At 37.1% G+C, this 18,254-nt stretch overlaps 1 protein-coding gene across 1 annotated transcript; it reads left to right on the top strand.

Annotated features, from left to right (window-relative positions):
• On the top strand, window positions 10,681–15,249 carry LOC109719063 (calmodulin-7). Its single transcript, XM_020245575.1, has 2 exons — window positions 10,681–10,889; window positions 14,580–15,249. The coding sequence occupies exons 1-2, from the start codon at window positions 10,814–10,816 to the stop codon at window positions 14,951–14,953; spliced, it is 450 nt and encodes a 149-aa protein (XP_020101164.1). The 5' UTR covers window positions 10,681–10,813; the 3' UTR covers window positions 14,954–15,249.

Raw genomic sequence — 18,254 nt, 5'->3', positions numbered from 1 at the left:
TTATTTATTATATATATATAGTATTTTATTTGTATATAGATATATTATTATATAATAATTTATTATATAATTTACCATTTATTTTTATAAAATATAAAATATATAAATAAATATTAAATAATTTAGACTACTGGTATTAGATATAAATATTAATTTTATAATAATATTGAGCATTTACATATAAATTATACATTAAAAAATAAAAAATTTGATATAGCTTAAATTAATTTTATATTTGACGAAAATTAATTATAAATATACTTTTAGTTCTTATCTGATTTTTTTAAATATGTATTTATTAATTTTCTTTCGCAGGATCGACCCGCCGCAACGCGCGGGTGACTTAACTAGTTATGCTTTAAAGGAGGATAAGACTCATCCATACAAATATATAATTTGATGATTTTTGAGAGCTTACGTGTCGAGCTCTTGCTTAATTTTATTCCTCTCTTAAGCCTCTCTCTTTCTTAACTATCTCTTTTGCCTTTTCATCTTCTCAAGAGGCTTTTTCATCTTTTCAATATATAATAATTCTTCTTATCTTTCCAAAAGGCCTTTTTATCTTTCCAAAGGTAATAATTCTTCTCATGCACCTTCCCAAGGAGCCTTTTTACCTTTCCAAAAAACTTCTTCACCTTACCAAGAGGTAATAATTTTTCTCTTTATATAACTCTCTCTTAAGCAATAACATTTTACATCTTCTTATAGGCAATAATGATTCTCGGTAAGGCAATAATATTCTATGCCACACAGAATAATTAATGAGTTTTTGGAGCTTAAAGAAAGCCATTTCAAAAGCTTTGCTCAAGTTCTCTTCCTCCTTCTCCTCAAGTTAGCTGTTGTGCTCCTCCCAGTTCCGATCGATTCAAAGTGTTGATCATGGCTGACCCAATCTACAACCACCGCACTGCCATCCTGTTCTACAGGTCGGAGAATTCTAGACATCAAAGGCCCCCCTCATTCCATGGATGTTCGCCTCGCGAGCTTTATAAACTCAATATTTGCTGCCTTAATTAACCGGAAACCCTCAACGTGCCTCACCTATGTTGCCGGAGCAACATAGCTGCAACAAGGTGGTCTCGATGCGCTCCATGGCGTCATCCAACTTGCAATCGTGCCTCAACAAAAGACCGTTGCTGCAGCACAAGCACCCGTCGGTGTGGTCGATGCAGCCCCCATGAATGTAACCGTGAATAGAGAATGAGAAAATGGTTTAAATATATCTACTAAGTATTATCACCTTTCGTGCAGAATAAAAAGGATAGATCAGAGTCAAAAGATTAGATTATAAATACTTTATCTGCTATAAAATGAAAGAAGTGATGGAAATGATTAATAATAAAATATTTTTGAGAATAAGATTTTTTTTTTCCTTAATGTTATATGCTTTTTTTTTTTTTATAGCAGATAAAGTATTTATAATCTAATTTTTTGTTTTTTTTGTTTTTCAGTTCATGGCAAAATGTCCAACAAAAATGCTTCAGATTATTAGCCTATTTTTTTTAAGGCTAAATTACATAAAACACTCCTGTCTAAACCCGATTTTTCACTTTTACCCCTATGTCATTTAAACACCTACACTTTTTCCTCTTGTAAAATGAAAAATGTTCACTTCACCCCTGCCGTTAGTAATCCGTTAGGGTTTCGTTTATAAAATATTATTATATATTTTTTTATACAAAAAATACTCTCAGCTTTCTCTCCTGTAAAAATGATGAGGGGCAAAATGGTAAGGGAGAAAATGGTCATTTTATCATCATAGTTCACACCGTACCCCGCTGTGAATATTTTTCATTTTACAAGGGGGCAAAGTGTAGGTTTTTAAATGACAGAGGAGGAAAGTGAAAAATCGAATTTTGACAGGGATGTTTTCTGTAATTTAATCTTTTTTTAATCTATATTTTTGATTCAAACAGTTAATTATTTTCTAAATCTATAAATATCTAATTGTTAGTATATTTATTTTATATTGATTTGTATAAAAAAAGATTTATAGAGAATAAGAGTTGAACTACCTCATGCTTACCTTTGTATTTATTATCCAAATGTTGATGAAATGCGAATTTTTATTAGACTTGAGAGATCCTTTTCGCTATAATATTTAACTATTATTTGTTTAACTACCATGTAATTGATTACTAATGTGTAGTTTATGCAGAATTTTTAATGAAATATAGTTATTTAATTTTATAGCCAAAATTATTTTTTTTTTGAAGTGTAAACTCTTAATATTGAGTTGGTAAATGTTATGATATTAAGCGGAACAATATTAATATTTTTTCTGAATGGAACATGTATTAGATTTTTAATTTTTAATTTTTAATAATTATATATTAATTAATCAAAATTTTATTTATCCGCAGCAAAATACAACTCCTATACTAGTACTATAGTAATTTTGTGGAACGCACCCAAAAAAAAAAGTATTTATGGAAAAATGTATGGAGACCCCTAAAATAAAGGCTATTTTGAGACACATCCTCCAAGTATATATATAATTTTGGTTAAACTTCAATATACCCCACTGCCGTTTAGCGTATTTTCATTTCAAAATCGAGTGGTTCAAAAAGTTATACTTAACTATACTGTAATTTTATTTGTATTTTACTATAAGGATTTATCGTTAAATTGGTACCATCTCGTGCATGGTTTCTAAAAATTTCAGTTTGCTACCCTATTAGATGGCAAAATTTTTGGTAAAATAAAAATAAAATTATAGAATAGTTAAGTGCAATTATTTGAATCATAGAGTGGCAAAGTAAAAATGCACTAAACTGCAGGGGGACAAATTAAAGTTTACCTCATGTTTTTACCTAATTATTTTAATTATGGAGCAATTGCTTATATACCCCTGAAAAGTTTTCGACTTTCTGATTTATCCCTCTTAGAAGGTGTTGATGCCAAATTTGAAATGAACACGCCGACCTAGCCCACGTATGAGCCGAAGTAATAAGGACACGTGATACACCAGGAGTCGGCAATAAGGCGCCTGAAGGCCAAGAGCGTTTAGGCGGGAACGGTTGAGAAGTGGAGCGTAACTTCCATGTGAAGTGGGGCATAACTTCCATGAGAAGTGGGATGTAACTTTCACGATCATGGTTACAACCACTCCTCCAACCAACGAATAATGTGGGTTGATGTCACTACAAATAATGACTTCAAAGCCTGTAATAAGAGTCTTTCTCCATCCTCAACGAGAAGACCACCCTTATTTTCTCTACATTTTATCGCTTTTTTAGGAGTAGTCTAAATATAACTTTTTCTTTTCCACATTTACTGCTTTGCTAGGAGTTGTTCGCTAAGTAGAACCTTGGAGTCTGTCTGCCCCACGGGCATCACTCCGTTGTAGACTACATTTGCAAAGTCTGTCTGCCTACGGGCATCACTCTATTGTAAACTATATTTCTGAGTCTATATGCCCTTCGGGCACACTCTTTTTTATTATTATATAAAGGCATTCGGCTCTTTCAGCCGACTAGTCATTGTGTACTTCTTCCATTCGGCTCTTTAAGCCGACCAGTCATTGTGTACTTCTTTCATTCGGCTCTTTTAGCCGACCAGTCATTGTGTACTTCTTCCATTTGGCCCTTCAGCCGACCCTAGTTTCTGTGCAGTCTGTACATTCAGCTCATCCAGCCGAACCGAGTTTACTGCAGAGTTTTTGAACTCGGCTAATCCGATCCCTCATCAGCCGAATCGCTTGATTTGTCGAAGGGCGCACACTTCGAGGGTCATCGTTCGCAGCCGTTCCTCACCCCGACGCGCTCCCCGAGAAAGATATTTGACCGGGTCAAGGGTCGGAAAATTCGGCTTCCAACAGAAGGCTTATATTGAAAATATCCTTTTTACGTTCCAACCTATTTCAAATATACCCCTAGAGTTAAAATCTGTTAATGAACTCTATTATCTGTATAAAATTACTATTTGCCCTTTCAAATATATCCTTCTACCATCACCGACTTTTCTTATTTGCTCTTAAGTTAGGGGCACAAAAAGTATTTTGACTTTTGGTCTTTTCAAATATCTCTACCGTCACCAATATTTTTTATTTGCCCTTAAGTTAAGGAAAATATTAGTATTTTAAATTTTTTTTAATTGTGATCGATATTTAACTCACGTTTAATCCGAGTTAACTTAACGGGTGGTAACTATAGGGATATTTTGGAATAACGGAGGAACATATGAGGCGTATATTGGAAAGAAAAAAAAAGGTAGGGATAAATGAGATATTTCTGAAGTTTTGAGGGGTATATAGGCAATTATCCTTTTAATTATTACCTATGTTTGATTTTGAGGAAGCGATGTTCAAGTCGACTCTCCTGTGGAGCGTTGCAGATTTGGGTTATTGGATGCGTGTTCCGGAACTTGGGATGGCCTGTAGGACAACCTGATTGGCTAGATTATAGAACCAATCAGTTAGAACCGGATTCTCAAATTGGTAGGTCAGATGGGGGATCCGACTGGCCGGAATCGGACAAGTAATTTGCCGGAATTACTCGATCAGTTGGATGGGTGATCCGATCGGTCGAATATTAATTCCTGACCGATCGAATCGCTTGGGTGGTTTTGGCATATAATCTGTTAGGTCGGATTTAGGGATCTGATTGGTCGGGTTCAGTTGTCCAAATCTGCTTTAATTAGGGGTTTTTGGGGCTATATATAGAGAACTTTTTGAGAGGATCTAGATTTAGAGCTTCATTATAATCTAGTTGAGAGAAAAATATAAGAGAGCCTTGAGAGATTATTTTTACATCCGATCTACTCTTATTTTTTGTACTATGAATTAGAGGTCTTTTCTGTTAAGTCGACATATCGTTGGTCGAACTACGTAAATATTTATGTTCTTGTTCTCTTTATTTTTTTATTATTCTCTAACTTGTTTTTCTGATTGTTCTCGTTAAGTTTCTCTACATAAGATCTAGCTTCTCACTGCGCTCATATATCGTGAGAGTTTGAGGTGTGCTTTGTAACCTCTCTATCTGATTCTATCAGTTGGTATCAGAGCATTAATTCTTAGTAGTTTGAAATTGATGGTGAAATGATAGCGGAAAAAGATGCGACTAGGTTTGAGATCTCTGATTTCAATGGGACGATCTTTACACTGTGGAATTGAAGATGTAAGTAGTGCTGGTGAAGGATGGTTGTGAGATTGTCTTGCAAGGAAAAAAGAGCAAGCCAGAAGGGATGAAGAATAAACAATTTGAAGAGAATGACAAAATAGCTTTGACAAATATGTTTCTAGCACTAGATAATTCATTGCTGTTCAATGTGGAGATCGAAACTATCACAAAAAGGGTTTGGGAGAGGTTGAAAAGGCTCAATGAAGAAAAGTCATTTGTGATAAGATTTCCCCAAGATGAAAATTATATAATCGAAGGATCGATGAAGGGTGAGGCATTAGTACATAAATAGTTGAGTTTCTTCAACTTCATTGTGAGCAAGCTTGCAGCCCTTGATCTAAAGATTAATGAAGAAGAGAAGGCTAGTATTTTATTTTGCTTAATACTGGAATCTTAATACAATTTGATTGTGAACTTGAGCCACGTGAAAACTATCGAGACAGAGTCGGTTGTGGCATCATTGCGTACCGATGAAATGAGATGCAGGTCAAACCAAGGAGGCTCTTCGGAGTAGGCTATGGTACACAAGGAATGGTAGGGCNACGATTTATAGATCGTTTTTGGAAAATTCGAAAAACATAAATTGATCAAACAACTTAATCGACGGTTTTTTGTTTTCAAGCAAACTAGCACCAAAAAAAAAAAAAACACAATGGAAAAATAATATTGCACTTTTTAAATATTTTCAGAAGCCAAACCATATCAAATATAAAAACCAAAAATAAAAATCAATTAGTATTGGCGGATCATTCTCGTATTACTATGTTAAAATAATCTAAGTTGGGCAGATTTAATGTTTAGAATACATTATCTTGAACTAATTAAGATCTCTTGATCTACTCTATGATTAAAACTTAATATGACAAACCGAAATTCTGATGTAACCAGACATGTGCCTAGCCTAGAGCCTCCTCTTGGTGCTCTAATTCTCTTCCAAGCTTCCAAAGAGATGGATATCCAAGATCCCACCAATAGGAAAACTAGGGCTTCTCTCTTTCTAGAGAGAGAGAAGATAAAGAGAGGGTGAAAGTGGGAAATAGGAGAGAAGATTCGGGTTTGATTGTAAATGGCTTTTTTATAGAAGTGCTACAATTGCACTTAAAACCCCCAACTGTTTGTACTTACAAATAAACAAACTGCTGCCTCTGTGCTAGGTTTCGGGCACCCGCCCAAACTTTTGGGTGCTCGTCCGAACTTTCGGGCACTTGAAGGCTATGTACCAGTGTCCGATCAGTGATCTAGACACTTGCCCAAATTGCTCGTAACACATTTTGGGTGCCCGCAGGAAAAATTGGGCGCCTGTTTATTTAATGAGTTGTGCGATCCCTCCTGTCAGGTTGAATATCCGAAAGACATTCAGACGCCTGTGAAAGCCATTTGGAAGATGTTCGAGGCGCCCTTAAGGATATTTGGTCGCACGAATGTTTATTCTTTCACCACCCAAGCTCTTGAGTAAAGCATCCGAAAGGGGTTTGGACGCCCTCAAGAGGCATCCAAATCTTTTCAAGCGCCAACAGGGCAATCTGGATTCTTGAATGCTGGCCTTTTCGCTAATAGCACTCTCTGAAAAAGCATCCGCTTACTTTGGGCGCTCGTTTGGACCGTCTGAAACCATTTTGGGTGCCCGAATCCTTGTTCCGCACGTCTAAAAAGTCTGGAACTCAGGTTTCACTTTTTATGTGATTCTGTTTCGATCCAAATTGATTGCAATTCGGCCCAAACTTAGCTAAAGCTTTGCAAAACCTATTTTAATCTTATCTAGCATGATTTAATCGGTACTCTATCAATTTAGTCGAAGTTCTATACATTACACAATCTACTCCTTGTACTTTGTGTCGTGGATTAATCGAAAAAAATATTATGGAGGTCATGCCCGCGGACTTGTGAGAGACAACCTAGTTAATTTTTTTAGTGATAAGAATAAAATTGTAGTTGTACCAAAGTTACTTTGAACGCCAACAAAAATATAGAATTTACATTAGAACTAGCAATTCGTACATATTCTGAAAAAAGGGCAACGGGCCACTTTTATTGTTAGTTATTTTTTTTTTGAAAACTAAAAATACACTATACAAAAAAAGTTTTTGGCCAATTTGTATAAAAAATCTACGAGTTTCAGCTTTTGCAAAACTAGGCTACTATTTTGGATTTTACAGATTCAATCTGAATTTTCAAAACACTGACTAAAATACCCTTATTCTCTTTTATCTCTCTTTTTTTTTACGCTCTTTTTTCTCTCCGACCCTCCTCCATTATCTCCGCGACCTTTTTCGACAGCAGCAAGGCGGCCCGCCTTCTCTTCCTCTGCTTTTTTTTTAATTTTTTTTTTCTCTCCAACTTCCCTCCATTGTCTTCGCAGTCTTCTGCGAAGGTAACGACGACAGCGCCGCCTCCTCTTCTGATACCAGTGCCGGAGGAGAAGGATTCAAAGCGAGTATGGATAAGAGCGGAACGAACAGAGGCGATGAAGTCGTGGCCGTTGCTCGTGAGGGTGAGAATGAAAATGTGCCCACGCTTCTCTAAAAAGCGCTTCGAGCAAGGGCAGTGACTGCCATAGAGGGCGAGGGAGAGGTTGTGACAACAAAAAAAATTATAGAGAAGAGAAAAATCATAATAATTAAAGATAAAAATAAAAAAATATTTTATTTATAAGAAAAACTAAAAATTATATAAGAAGGAAGAAAAAGATGAAATTACACTATTAAAATAAAGTTACATTATTTTAAAAAAATTTTGCACTGTTTTATATAAAAGTTGCACTTTTTGAGACAAAAATTATATTCTTTGATATGAGAGTTACACTCTTTAGGCAAAAATTATACTCTTTTGATAAAATTTACATTAATTTTCTTTCTTTTCCTCTTCTTTCTCATCCTCCTTCCCATCTGCTTTCTTGTACTTTTTATATGCCAATCCTGGGTTGGTAACGTGCGCGGTGGAGGCGGAGAAGAGCACGATGACACTAGAGAAGAGGTTGGCGGAGGCAGAGGTAGTGGCGGCGGCCCGCCTCGGCTCCATCCTGCAGGGGGTGTGCAGCTACGGGCGAGGACTCCCCTCCTCACTTCTGTCCCCATCAATGCCACCACCTCGCCTCCACACTCCACCGCTTCGCCACTACCTCGCCTTCACGAGTCAATAGGGGCGGAAGCGAAGCGGGAGGTGCGCGGGCGAGGGTAAGAAGTGCCGGCGGGACGTGTGCCGTGCTCTTTCCCGTGCACCCCTTGCAAGAGAGAGACAAGGCGGGGAGTCCTTGCCCATGTCTGCGCACCCACCGCCCGCGCACCTCTTACGGGGCGAAGGCATTGCAGGCCACCGCCACCTCTGTCTTCGCCGCTCTATTCTTTGACGTCACTGTGCTCTTCTCCGCCTTCACTGTGCACGTCGTCGGCCCAGAATGGACGTATAAAAAGTACGAGAAAGCGGAGGGGAAGGAAGAGAAGGAAGAAGAGGAAGAGAAAAAGAAATTGTGTAAATTTTACTCAAAGAGTGCAATTTTTGTCTAAAGAGTGTAACTCTTATCTCAAATAGTATTAATTTTGTCTCAAAGAGTACAACTATTATATAAAACAGTGCAATTTTTTTTTAAAATAATGTAATTTTATTTTAACTGTGCAATTTCATCTTCTTCTTTCTTCTTCTATGATTTTTGGTCTTTCCAGTAGGAAAAAAAAAAAAAATTTATTTTTATCTTTTATCATTCTAATTTTTTTTTTCCCTCTACAACTATTTTTATTATCACAGCCTCTCCCTCGCCCTCTATCGCAGCCACCGCCCTTGCTAGAAGCGCTCTTTGGAGAAACACGGACATGTTTTCATTCTTACCCTCACGAGCAATAGCGAGCACTATCTCGGCCACGTACGGCTTCATCGCCTCCGTTCGTTCCGCTCTCGTCTGCACTCACTTTGAATTCTTCTCTTCCGGCACCGGCATCGAAGAGGAGGCGGCGCCGCCGTTGTTACCATTGCAAAGACCGCAGAGGTGACGGAGTAGAGTCGGAGTGAAAAAAAGAACGTAAAAGAAAGAAGTGGAGGAAGAGAAGGCGAGCAGCCCTGTTGCCGTCGAGAAAGGTGGCGGAGGTGGTGGAGGAGGGTCGGAGAGAAAAGAAAAAAACGAAAAAAGAAGAGAGACAAAAGAGAATAAGGGTATTTTGGTTAGTGTTCTGAAAATTCAGCCCGAATTTGCAAAATTGAAAAACATGGCCCCTTTTGTAAAATCTCAAAACTAGTGGATTTTTTATACAAATTGGCCAAAGTTATATATGAGCAGACAGACAACTTGATTAAATTTTTAAGAAAATAGAATAGATCTACAAAATTTTAAAAAATAAATCAAACTTGCAAAATGGCAAAACTAGCGAAATATGTATAAAAAAGAGTTTTTTCTATTTTTATTTTATTTTTTTTATATTTAGTATTTGGATAACCAATAGCTACCCGATACACGTGGATAAAGAATTCAAATAAGGGATAAAAATATTAAATAGCAAATATATCTCTATAAAATTTAAGTTATTAAATTTATTCCTCTAAAATTTTCTCATATGTAAATATATTCTTCTGGTACCAAAATTTATATAATTATGAGTTAAAAAAGCTAATCACAGTTAGCAGAAGTAAAATGACTTTTGTATCCCTTATATATATATATAATTTATATTCAAATGTTGAGTTCCGTCGTTTTTCTTACTGTCTCCTTTTTATTCATGGCGACTGTAAAACTTACAGTGGCGACGTCGAAGGTGAGACCTCGTTCGTGGAAAAAATAAGATACGCCGCACGTACTGTGACACAGACGAGACATTTTGTAGGAACAAATTTATAATCACAAAATTATTTTTTTGTGTACTTATTATTAAAAAAGATAACAGTGAATTAAATGACAGGAACATATGTAAACGAATTATAACTTTTGAAATAATATATGTAGTGAAATTAACTTTTATTTATATTTTGATGTTTAGTATTTGGGGACCACTAGCAGCTCATTACACCTGGATAAAGAATTCAAAGAAAGAAAAATAAAAAGAAAAAAAAAGTATGAGATGTTTCTAAGACTTTTCGGACTTTTTTTTTTTTTTTTATAAAATCACCCTCCAGAAATTCAAAATTGGCAAAATGACTTTGCCAAAATTTTATTTGTAAAACTAATCCTTCTTTTGCCACGTGGGCGCCACGTCAGGATTCCTCAAAAAGACGGTGAATCGTTTACCGTCTGTGTAATATTTGTTGTAAAAGCGGTGAATGGTTCATCGCCTTCCTTTCCGCCCTTTCAAGTCCGTCGTTTCTGTGCCCTCGAGTCACCGCCTTATGAAAGCGGTAAACTATTCATCGCCTTCATAATAAATATAATAAAGACGGTGAATGATTCACCGTCTTTTTAAAAAATTTCTGATATGACGTTCATGTGGCGAAAGAAAGATTAATTTTACAAATAAAATTTTGGTAGTATTATTTTACCAAAATCAAATTTCTGAGGGTCATTTTATAAAAAAGCCCGACGGTCCCTCTCCTCTTCGCAGCCTCTCTCTATAAAATCGCACCATTAACTCTCATCTCCTCAACACAACAAACGAGGCCAAAACTCAAAAACCCTTCTCTCTCTCTCTCTCTCTCTCTCTCTATATCCTTCTCCTTCACCTTCACCTTCTCTCTCTCCCTACGATCAGCTCTTCTTCCTCGAGGAGGCGGCGATCATGGCGGATCAGCTCACGGACGACCAGATCTCCGAGTTCAAGGAGGCCTTCAGCTTGTTCGACAAGGATGGCGATGGTCAGATCCCCCCTCCTCTCTCTCTCTCTCTCTCTCTCTCTCTCTCGATCGAGCTCCGATTCGCCCGATCTTACGCTCCACGAACGATCTGATTGCGATCGCTGTTGTTGGGGCTCGTTGCGGTTCATTTGGATTTAGATCGCATCTAGTTTTTTCTTGGTTTTTTGGATTTTGTTAGGGTTTACTGAGGATTTAGGCGTTCGATCTCGTGTTTTTGATGCGGATCGAGTGGTTTAGGGCTGATCAGTATCTGCTGTTGGAGGAGTTTATTGGTGCAAATCGTGCGCTGTACTTCTCAGTGTTAGATATGATTATTGTTTTATAATGAAGAGATATAAATGTACGAAATGACCGCGCCGACTTTTTTTTTTTTTTTCTTAGTGAGATTTTGTATGAAAAAGAGGAAATTTCATTAAATTCATCATTGTCAAATTTAACGACTGTAAATACTGATAGAGCAATACTGAAAATTTTAACAAAATTTTCAACTGAAAAAGTAACTTCTTTGATTCATTTCTAAAAAAAAAATCAAACGCAAAGGAGGTCTCAATTAAAACAAAAAAAAAAAGGGCCTATAGTCAAGAGGCTCTCCATGATCTGATAGATGTGATTTACAAAATCTAAAAGGCCAATGTTTAAAGAATCATAAGGACTTGCAAAAAAGTCAATAGTGTGGAGAGGACCATCAAAATTCATTGAAAATAGAAGTATGAAATTTATGGATTTTGATATGGAGATCTTTTGAATGTCATAACACACATATATTATAAATTAAATTCTGATTTTGAGGTCTCTAGAGTGTACAGTGCGCTGGGTGCATGCAACAGGTTCTCCCAATTCTTGCTTCTTAAGTTTTCTTGTATTTTTGGCAAGTAGCAGCACTGGATACCAACTTGAATGGAGACTAGCAGCCTTTATCCTACAAATTGAGTTGAATACATGTATTCTGATGATATTTAACCCAAAAAAAAAACTTTCTTTTTCCTCGGTGGGGTCTGTTTCTATTTCAAGTTTTTTTGTCTACGTTTGATCTCTCAACATCATGCACTCCACTTGTTTGAGGGTTCGTGATGCTTTTCTGTCCTATTTGTTAAAGAATCGTATCTTCTACGGTATATTAAGCTAAAATTTGCTCACTATCTGGCAACTATATTGATAATTTAAGGATAATTTTATATATTGGTTCTTTACTTTTTAGAAACTTTGAAAGACCCTGATTGCTTTTTTCCCATCTTCCAATATAAGTCCTCAAGTTCTTATATTTCTTTCGTAAAAGTCCCTACCAAGCATCTTTGATGAATCTAAGAATATATTATCAATTCATTTACCTTTAATTCCCTTTTTTGCAGATTTATCCTTGCCAACGTCATATACGCATCTCTTTGCTATAATTTCCTCCTCTTTGCATAATAATCTTATTATTCTAAACTTCATATACATATTAAATTCAATGGCTAAAGCCATATCATTGGTAAGAATAAGACTACTGCTAGAATATTTCGAAATTCCACAAATGATGCTCAGCAGGGACTTCTTTAGAAGAAAATCTTTAAATTCAAGAACTTACATGAAAAGATGAAAACTTAGGGATTTTTCCGCAAAAAAAAAAACCATTAAATGTCAGGATTTATATGGAAATTTCCAAGCAATGTAAATATCATGGGGTGTTACTAAAAGGGGGTGAGGGAATCTCATTTAATCGTCCAAAATTTTGATTCTTTTTCTGGAAACTTGGAGAAGAAGAGAACCAAAATAAATTAATAAATAAATAATTAAATAAAGGATTCCTCTCTCTTTTGGCATAAGCATAAGAGAAAAGAATGGTACACCAACTATATTTTTTCCTTTTTAAGTGTTATCTAGAGCTATCTTTACAACAAACTTTTGACCCTCAAAGCATCCTTGAAGGGAATATAAATGGGAGGAAGATAGATTTGAATGTGCTACTCTTTTGTAATTTTGCATTTTCTTTATTAAGGATTAAGTGTTATGGAAATAAGAAAATAGCAGAATCAAATTTACTTGTTTATCTCTCTGCCCCTTTTGGGGATTTAAAAGTTGAGATCATTTTCTCTACTTGTGTTTCCTTGTTCTTCCTATTCTTCCTCACAAAAATAGTACCAAATATAAGAAAATAATTTCACTTTTCCTTTTCTCTTCTTTCTTTTTTATATAGACCTCATTGGAACCCTAATATTATAAAAAAATAGAAAAAGTAATAGAAGATCAACTAGGAATGAGAGTCCTAGGATTTGGCTCATGGATTTAATTGCCATGGCATGGGGTCGTGTTGAAAATTTGTTGGCATGGTAGTATGATACGGTGCGTGCCATGTTGTGCCAATGTGTGCTTGTCATAAAAATACCTGCATGCGAACACGTAATGACATAAAATATTTGGCGCCCATATATTCTAATTGCTTGTTACATATCTTTATCAATTGTTTGCACTTTATTGAGATAACTACTTGCTAATTTCTATAAAAAGAGGATGTTGAGCCATACCGTCAGAACAGAGGTTATATCGTGTTGATATTTTGTCAGCACGGTATGACACAGTAGATACGATCCGTACCGACGGGCACTTAAAACCTTAATTTGGGTGCTTTTTTCTCTGTCCTGGAACCTCGAATGTCAACAGTCAATTTGTAGTTTAACTTGAGAGCTCTTTCTTGAGAAAACTGTTCAATCGAGTTGGTTCGATCAGTCAACGAGCCTTGGTTGATCAGCATATAAGGTGATTGTAGTGATTTAATTCATGTGAAGGTCACACAGCGTCTGCATTTTTCAGTTGTAGCAGAGATTATGACTGTAAGTAGAAATGGTACATTAAATCATAGTAAGTTCACATATTTCGTTGACATTTATAAAATTTTGAACCGTTGCATTAAAAAATTGAATATAAAACTTGAAACTGTTTCTTTTGTGCTTGTTGATACTTTTTTATTAAGATAAGATATTGTAAGTAAGGAAGCCCAAATAGACAGTTAATAACTACTAGATTTTTTTTTACTCCTCGTTATTTTTTATACTTATTTTATATTTAATGTACGACCAGTAATGCTAGGCTTGAAGCAGGAACCACTATTTCTTTCCTTTAATTTTACAAAATCAAATTTGCATTAGAAGTGAAGATTTCACTCTCTTTTGCTTCTTTTCTCTATTTGAAGTTGTGTGTGTGTGTGTGTGTGTGGGTGGGTGTATATATATATATTTCTTCTAGTTGAAATGTTACGGAACTAAAGATAGTAGAAGTATATACTCCTTTGGGCCTCAGTGTAATTGAGGATAACAATGACACCAGAACAAAAACTTCTAATTTTTTAATAATTCAAGTCTTCTTCTCATGAACTCGGTTTTGAGAACAGGAAGATAAAAGAAGAAAATCAGAAGATTTTAGCGGAGATGGTAATTTATGAGATAAACTCCTCTTTTGATACTCTATTTCCTGAAACTATCAGGAAAATTTAGCGACAACTATTTATTTAGCTTGATTGATCTGAAGATTTGGTGTAACAATTTCCAAGTTTAGCTGTCACTATCTTGATCCCAAGTAATTGGTGAAACTTTTCATGCTAATTATGCATTCCTTGATCTGTACCTTTGAGTTAGAAGTTAGTTTGTCGAATTGACTACCACTTAATCTGACATCAGATCCTGAAACTGTTTATTAACAAATATTTTCCTACAGGTTGCATAACGACCAAGGAGCTGGGTACCGTGATGCGATCACTGGGCCAAAACCCAACGGAAGCGGAGCTGCAGGACATGATCAATGAGGTGGATGCTGACGGGAACGGCACGATCGACTTCCCCGAGTTCCTCAACCTGATGGCTCGTAAGATGAAGGACACAGACTCCGAGGAGGAGCTCAAGGAGGCCTTCCGCGTCTTCGACAAGGACCAGAATGGCTTCATCTCTGCCGCCGAGCTTCGCCATGTGATGACCAACCTCGGCGAGAAGCTCACCGACGAGGAGGTTGACGAGATGATCCGTGAGGCTGACGTCGACGGCGACGGCCAGATCAACTACGAGGAGTTCGTCAAGGTCATGATGGCCAAGTGAGGAATTCCCCTCCTACTATGAACTTTCTTTTGTTATAAATAAGTAGAACTATGTGATTTTCCATCCTGTTGGTATGTTGTAGGTAGGTGTTATTTGAATAGCCCTAGTCGTGGATGCTTTACAAGACCTAATTTTTCTTGGCTTGGTCGCTTGTGTTTTGTTCTGCATTGTTTGTTTTCATGTAATTTCTTGGTCTGTTGCTTTTCATTTTCTTGAGAACTCGGGCTTGATTTTTTATGTATGTGACTCATTTTGATTCATATTCCTTTTAGAAGTATTGCAAAATTTCTGCAACAGTAGGATTTAAATTTGTTTCAAGTCACTTCTTTTTGCTTTCTTCTAGTATACCGGACTACGATACTCTTCTGCTTACTTTATGGTACATATCTGCTTATTTTCTCTCTTTGGCCAATTACGAATTTAGCATATGAGGTTTGGCCGCAATTTCAATCATTTCATTGCTGTTTCTGTTTTAACAATTTTGTCCCTGAATTCTACCTTACATAGCATTGTCCTCTATGTTTCGACTTTAGCAATTTTAGTCCCTGATGTCTGCCCTCCATAAAAAATGTGTCTCTTTTCGTTGGCCGCCATTTGGAAATGGTGTTTTTCAAATAGTAGACTAACATAAGGACTCAGATGTTATTGCAAAATTCACAAATTTAACTGTTGAAATTAAGACCGCAAAGATGGATGAACATAAAACTGGGGTCAAAACTTTGGAAAATTAAGTTTGTAGCTAACTCTTCAATCTTATGCTTTGACATGTGTTGCTGCTCGAGTAAGATCAAATTGTAGCTCCTTTTTTTGTCTGTCTGTCTATTCTTGTGTTTTTTCGCCAATTTTACCAAGATTATAGAAAGTCGGTTGAATGCTAATCGCCAGATCTCCTACTTTTTGTGCCGTAGTTTTTTTTTTTTTTTTCTTACTTTTTTGCTGTTGGAGCAAGAACAACATTTTTGGGGCTTATTCATGGAATCTTTTCTTTTCTTTTTAAAGGGCCTTTATTTGTAGCGATTCGCGGTAGCAACAAGTGTTCGCCTATGTGAGGGCTTTAAGGAGTTCCACTAACTCTTCCAGCTACACTGATCATAAACATCTCTAGAGATATTTTCTTTTCACTTTATTCCTGTCTATATTAAACTGTCTTGTACTGCTTCTTGCCGGTTTAGATTGGTGGTTTTCTCCTTACAGACGCTTCTTCGTCTTTGTTTCATTATTCATCCGACCGACACAGTGAAACCCGTTGTTAGGACCCCGATTTGGTCGATGAAAATGATCTGTGTTAAACTTCATGCTAAATTTGTCCTAGGCCAACACAATCTCTATGTCTTGCGATCGACGGGGTCTGTTAGGATGGTAACTGCTTCTAAAACCTGTGATGTCGATCTCGATGTAATCATGATGCGTGAATGTGAAGCTCAAAGCTAGTGCTCGAGACTGTACCGTCTTTTTTTGTGTTTCTCAGGTTCAAGATTGGGTCTACGACTCCGAGTTTCAGCTGGATGCTTATGCTTAAAGCGGGATTATTCCCAGTTTTGTCACTAACAATTCAAGATTCCATCTTCCTTTCTAGAAAATGACTCTGACTATCATAGCATGATTTTCCATCACACATTTCTCGCCAGATAGAGATCGATTCCATCGATCGTCGAAGGAGATTCGGATTCGGGCTCGTGAGAATCCGAGCATATTTGTGAACCAAAAGAGCCTTGTGATCTGTTTCACTGCTTTCTATCAGAACCATTAGTTTTCGATCCCCTGATTTGTGTGGACCATTTCAGGGGCAAAAAGCATGGCGCATGTTTTTCTTTTCTTTAGTTTTTGGGCCACAAAAAGAAGGCATGAGAAATAGATGCTAACTTTGTGTTCTTGCTACTTGATCGCGGCATTTCGCGCCCGCCCCGGTTTGTGAAATGAGCTGCAGCAATGAGAAGCACAACAGTGTGTGCGCGCGTGCGCGTGCGCATGCAGAGAAAGCAGCTGATCTGATCGATCTTTGTGCTCTCCGCGCAGACGAACGCAGAAGAGGAGAGAAGAGAAGAGGCGCGAACGGAATGCGAAGCCCAACTCCTGTCCGATGAAGTGCGGCGACCTCCGCGCCGGGAAATGCACCATACTCTGAAGCAACTGAATGAATGCTGTGATGTTAAATGCCCAGCGTTTGTACTATTTCTTATTAAATAAAAGGATTAATAACTAAGCAATGGATTATCCGGGAAAAAAAGGATGCTTAAAGAAGCTAAAATTCCATGATTGTGGCAATTTTCCAACTAAGGAATGTGCGAATTTCGCTGACAATTAACGAGCAATGGCTAATGAAGTTGTTAAATTTAACAAAATATCCAAGCCAATTGATTGAAACCATGGAGAGTTCTCAATTAAAAAAAAGAAAAAGAAAGCTGAAAGGGCTTCTTGCAAAATGGACTATAGTTGAGGGGTGTCCATGCATTTTGCTGTAAAGTCAAAAATTGGCCATCACTAGTGGCAAAAGGCTTGGTTGTTGGTATCCGAGATCCCAAGTTCGAATCCTAGTTAATTCACATTTCCATGTAAGTTTATTTCTAAATAAAATAAACAAAACAGGTAGCGTGCTAGCTATCTCTAAAAAAAAAACTAGTCAATCGGATGTGAGCCATATAAGAAGAGTGTTTGTTGATGTTGCACCTGCCAAGTAGAAGGAGTTAGTAGCAGCAGTAGAGGATACAGTCAGAATAATAAGAGAGGAGAAGGACGTAACTTCTTCTTCTCTGTCCGGGTTCCAGGAAGTGTGCCGTGCGTCGGCAAGGATCGGCGGTAGGAGAGAGGCGTAGGAAGAAGAAGGGAGGACTTAGGAAGAGGTAGAGGAAAGAGGGCAATCCGACAGGAGTGAAGAGTAGTGGGAAGCGACCCAGCTTCCAGATTATTCTGATGGAGCGGCCTGGGGCGGATGCGGGCAGTCGAGAGGGTCCGATCCGATACCTCTCAAGAAGCGGGCCAGGGAAGGCCCATGTTATGTTTGGGCCACCAAGAGGAGTCCTAGGAGTCCAATTAGGTTTAGGGTTTTCTTCATATTGCAAATAAGAGGCAGCGTGTAATAGGAATTAAAAAAAGGAAATGAAAGTAATGCTTTCTTTCTCAACTTCATCTCTCTCTGCTTCTATTCTCTACTCTGTCTCTTCTTACATCTGATCTTTCTTTCTCTCCCTCATTTCTTATCACTTTCTCATCTTAATCGCGACTTGAATACGCCCATCATCCTCACCACCATACCGGCCTCAGAGCAATCTCATCATCGACGTTTGCGGATCGTCCGGGTGAG

Source organism: Ananas comosus, linkage group 13 (genome assembly GCF_001540865.1).
Source record: "Ananas comosus cultivar F153 linkage group 13, ASM154086v1, whole genome shotgun sequence".
Classification (NCBI taxonomy): domain Eukaryota; kingdom Viridiplantae; phylum Streptophyta; class Magnoliopsida; order Poales; family Bromeliaceae; genus Ananas; species Ananas comosus.
Note: the sequence above shows the minus strand (reverse complement) of the source record. Positions and strands in the feature narration are given on the sequence as shown.

Bases quoted from the DNA above. Each gene is read 5' to 3' on its own strand.
- LOC109719063 (XM_020245575.1), top strand. From the start codon at position 10,814: ATGGCGGATCAGCTCACGGACGACCAGATCTCCGAGTTCAAGGAGGCC. The intron at 10,890-14,579 runs GTCAGATCCCCC...ATTTTCCTACAG, and splicing joins GTTCGACAAGGATGGCGATG to GTTGCATAACGACCAAGGAG.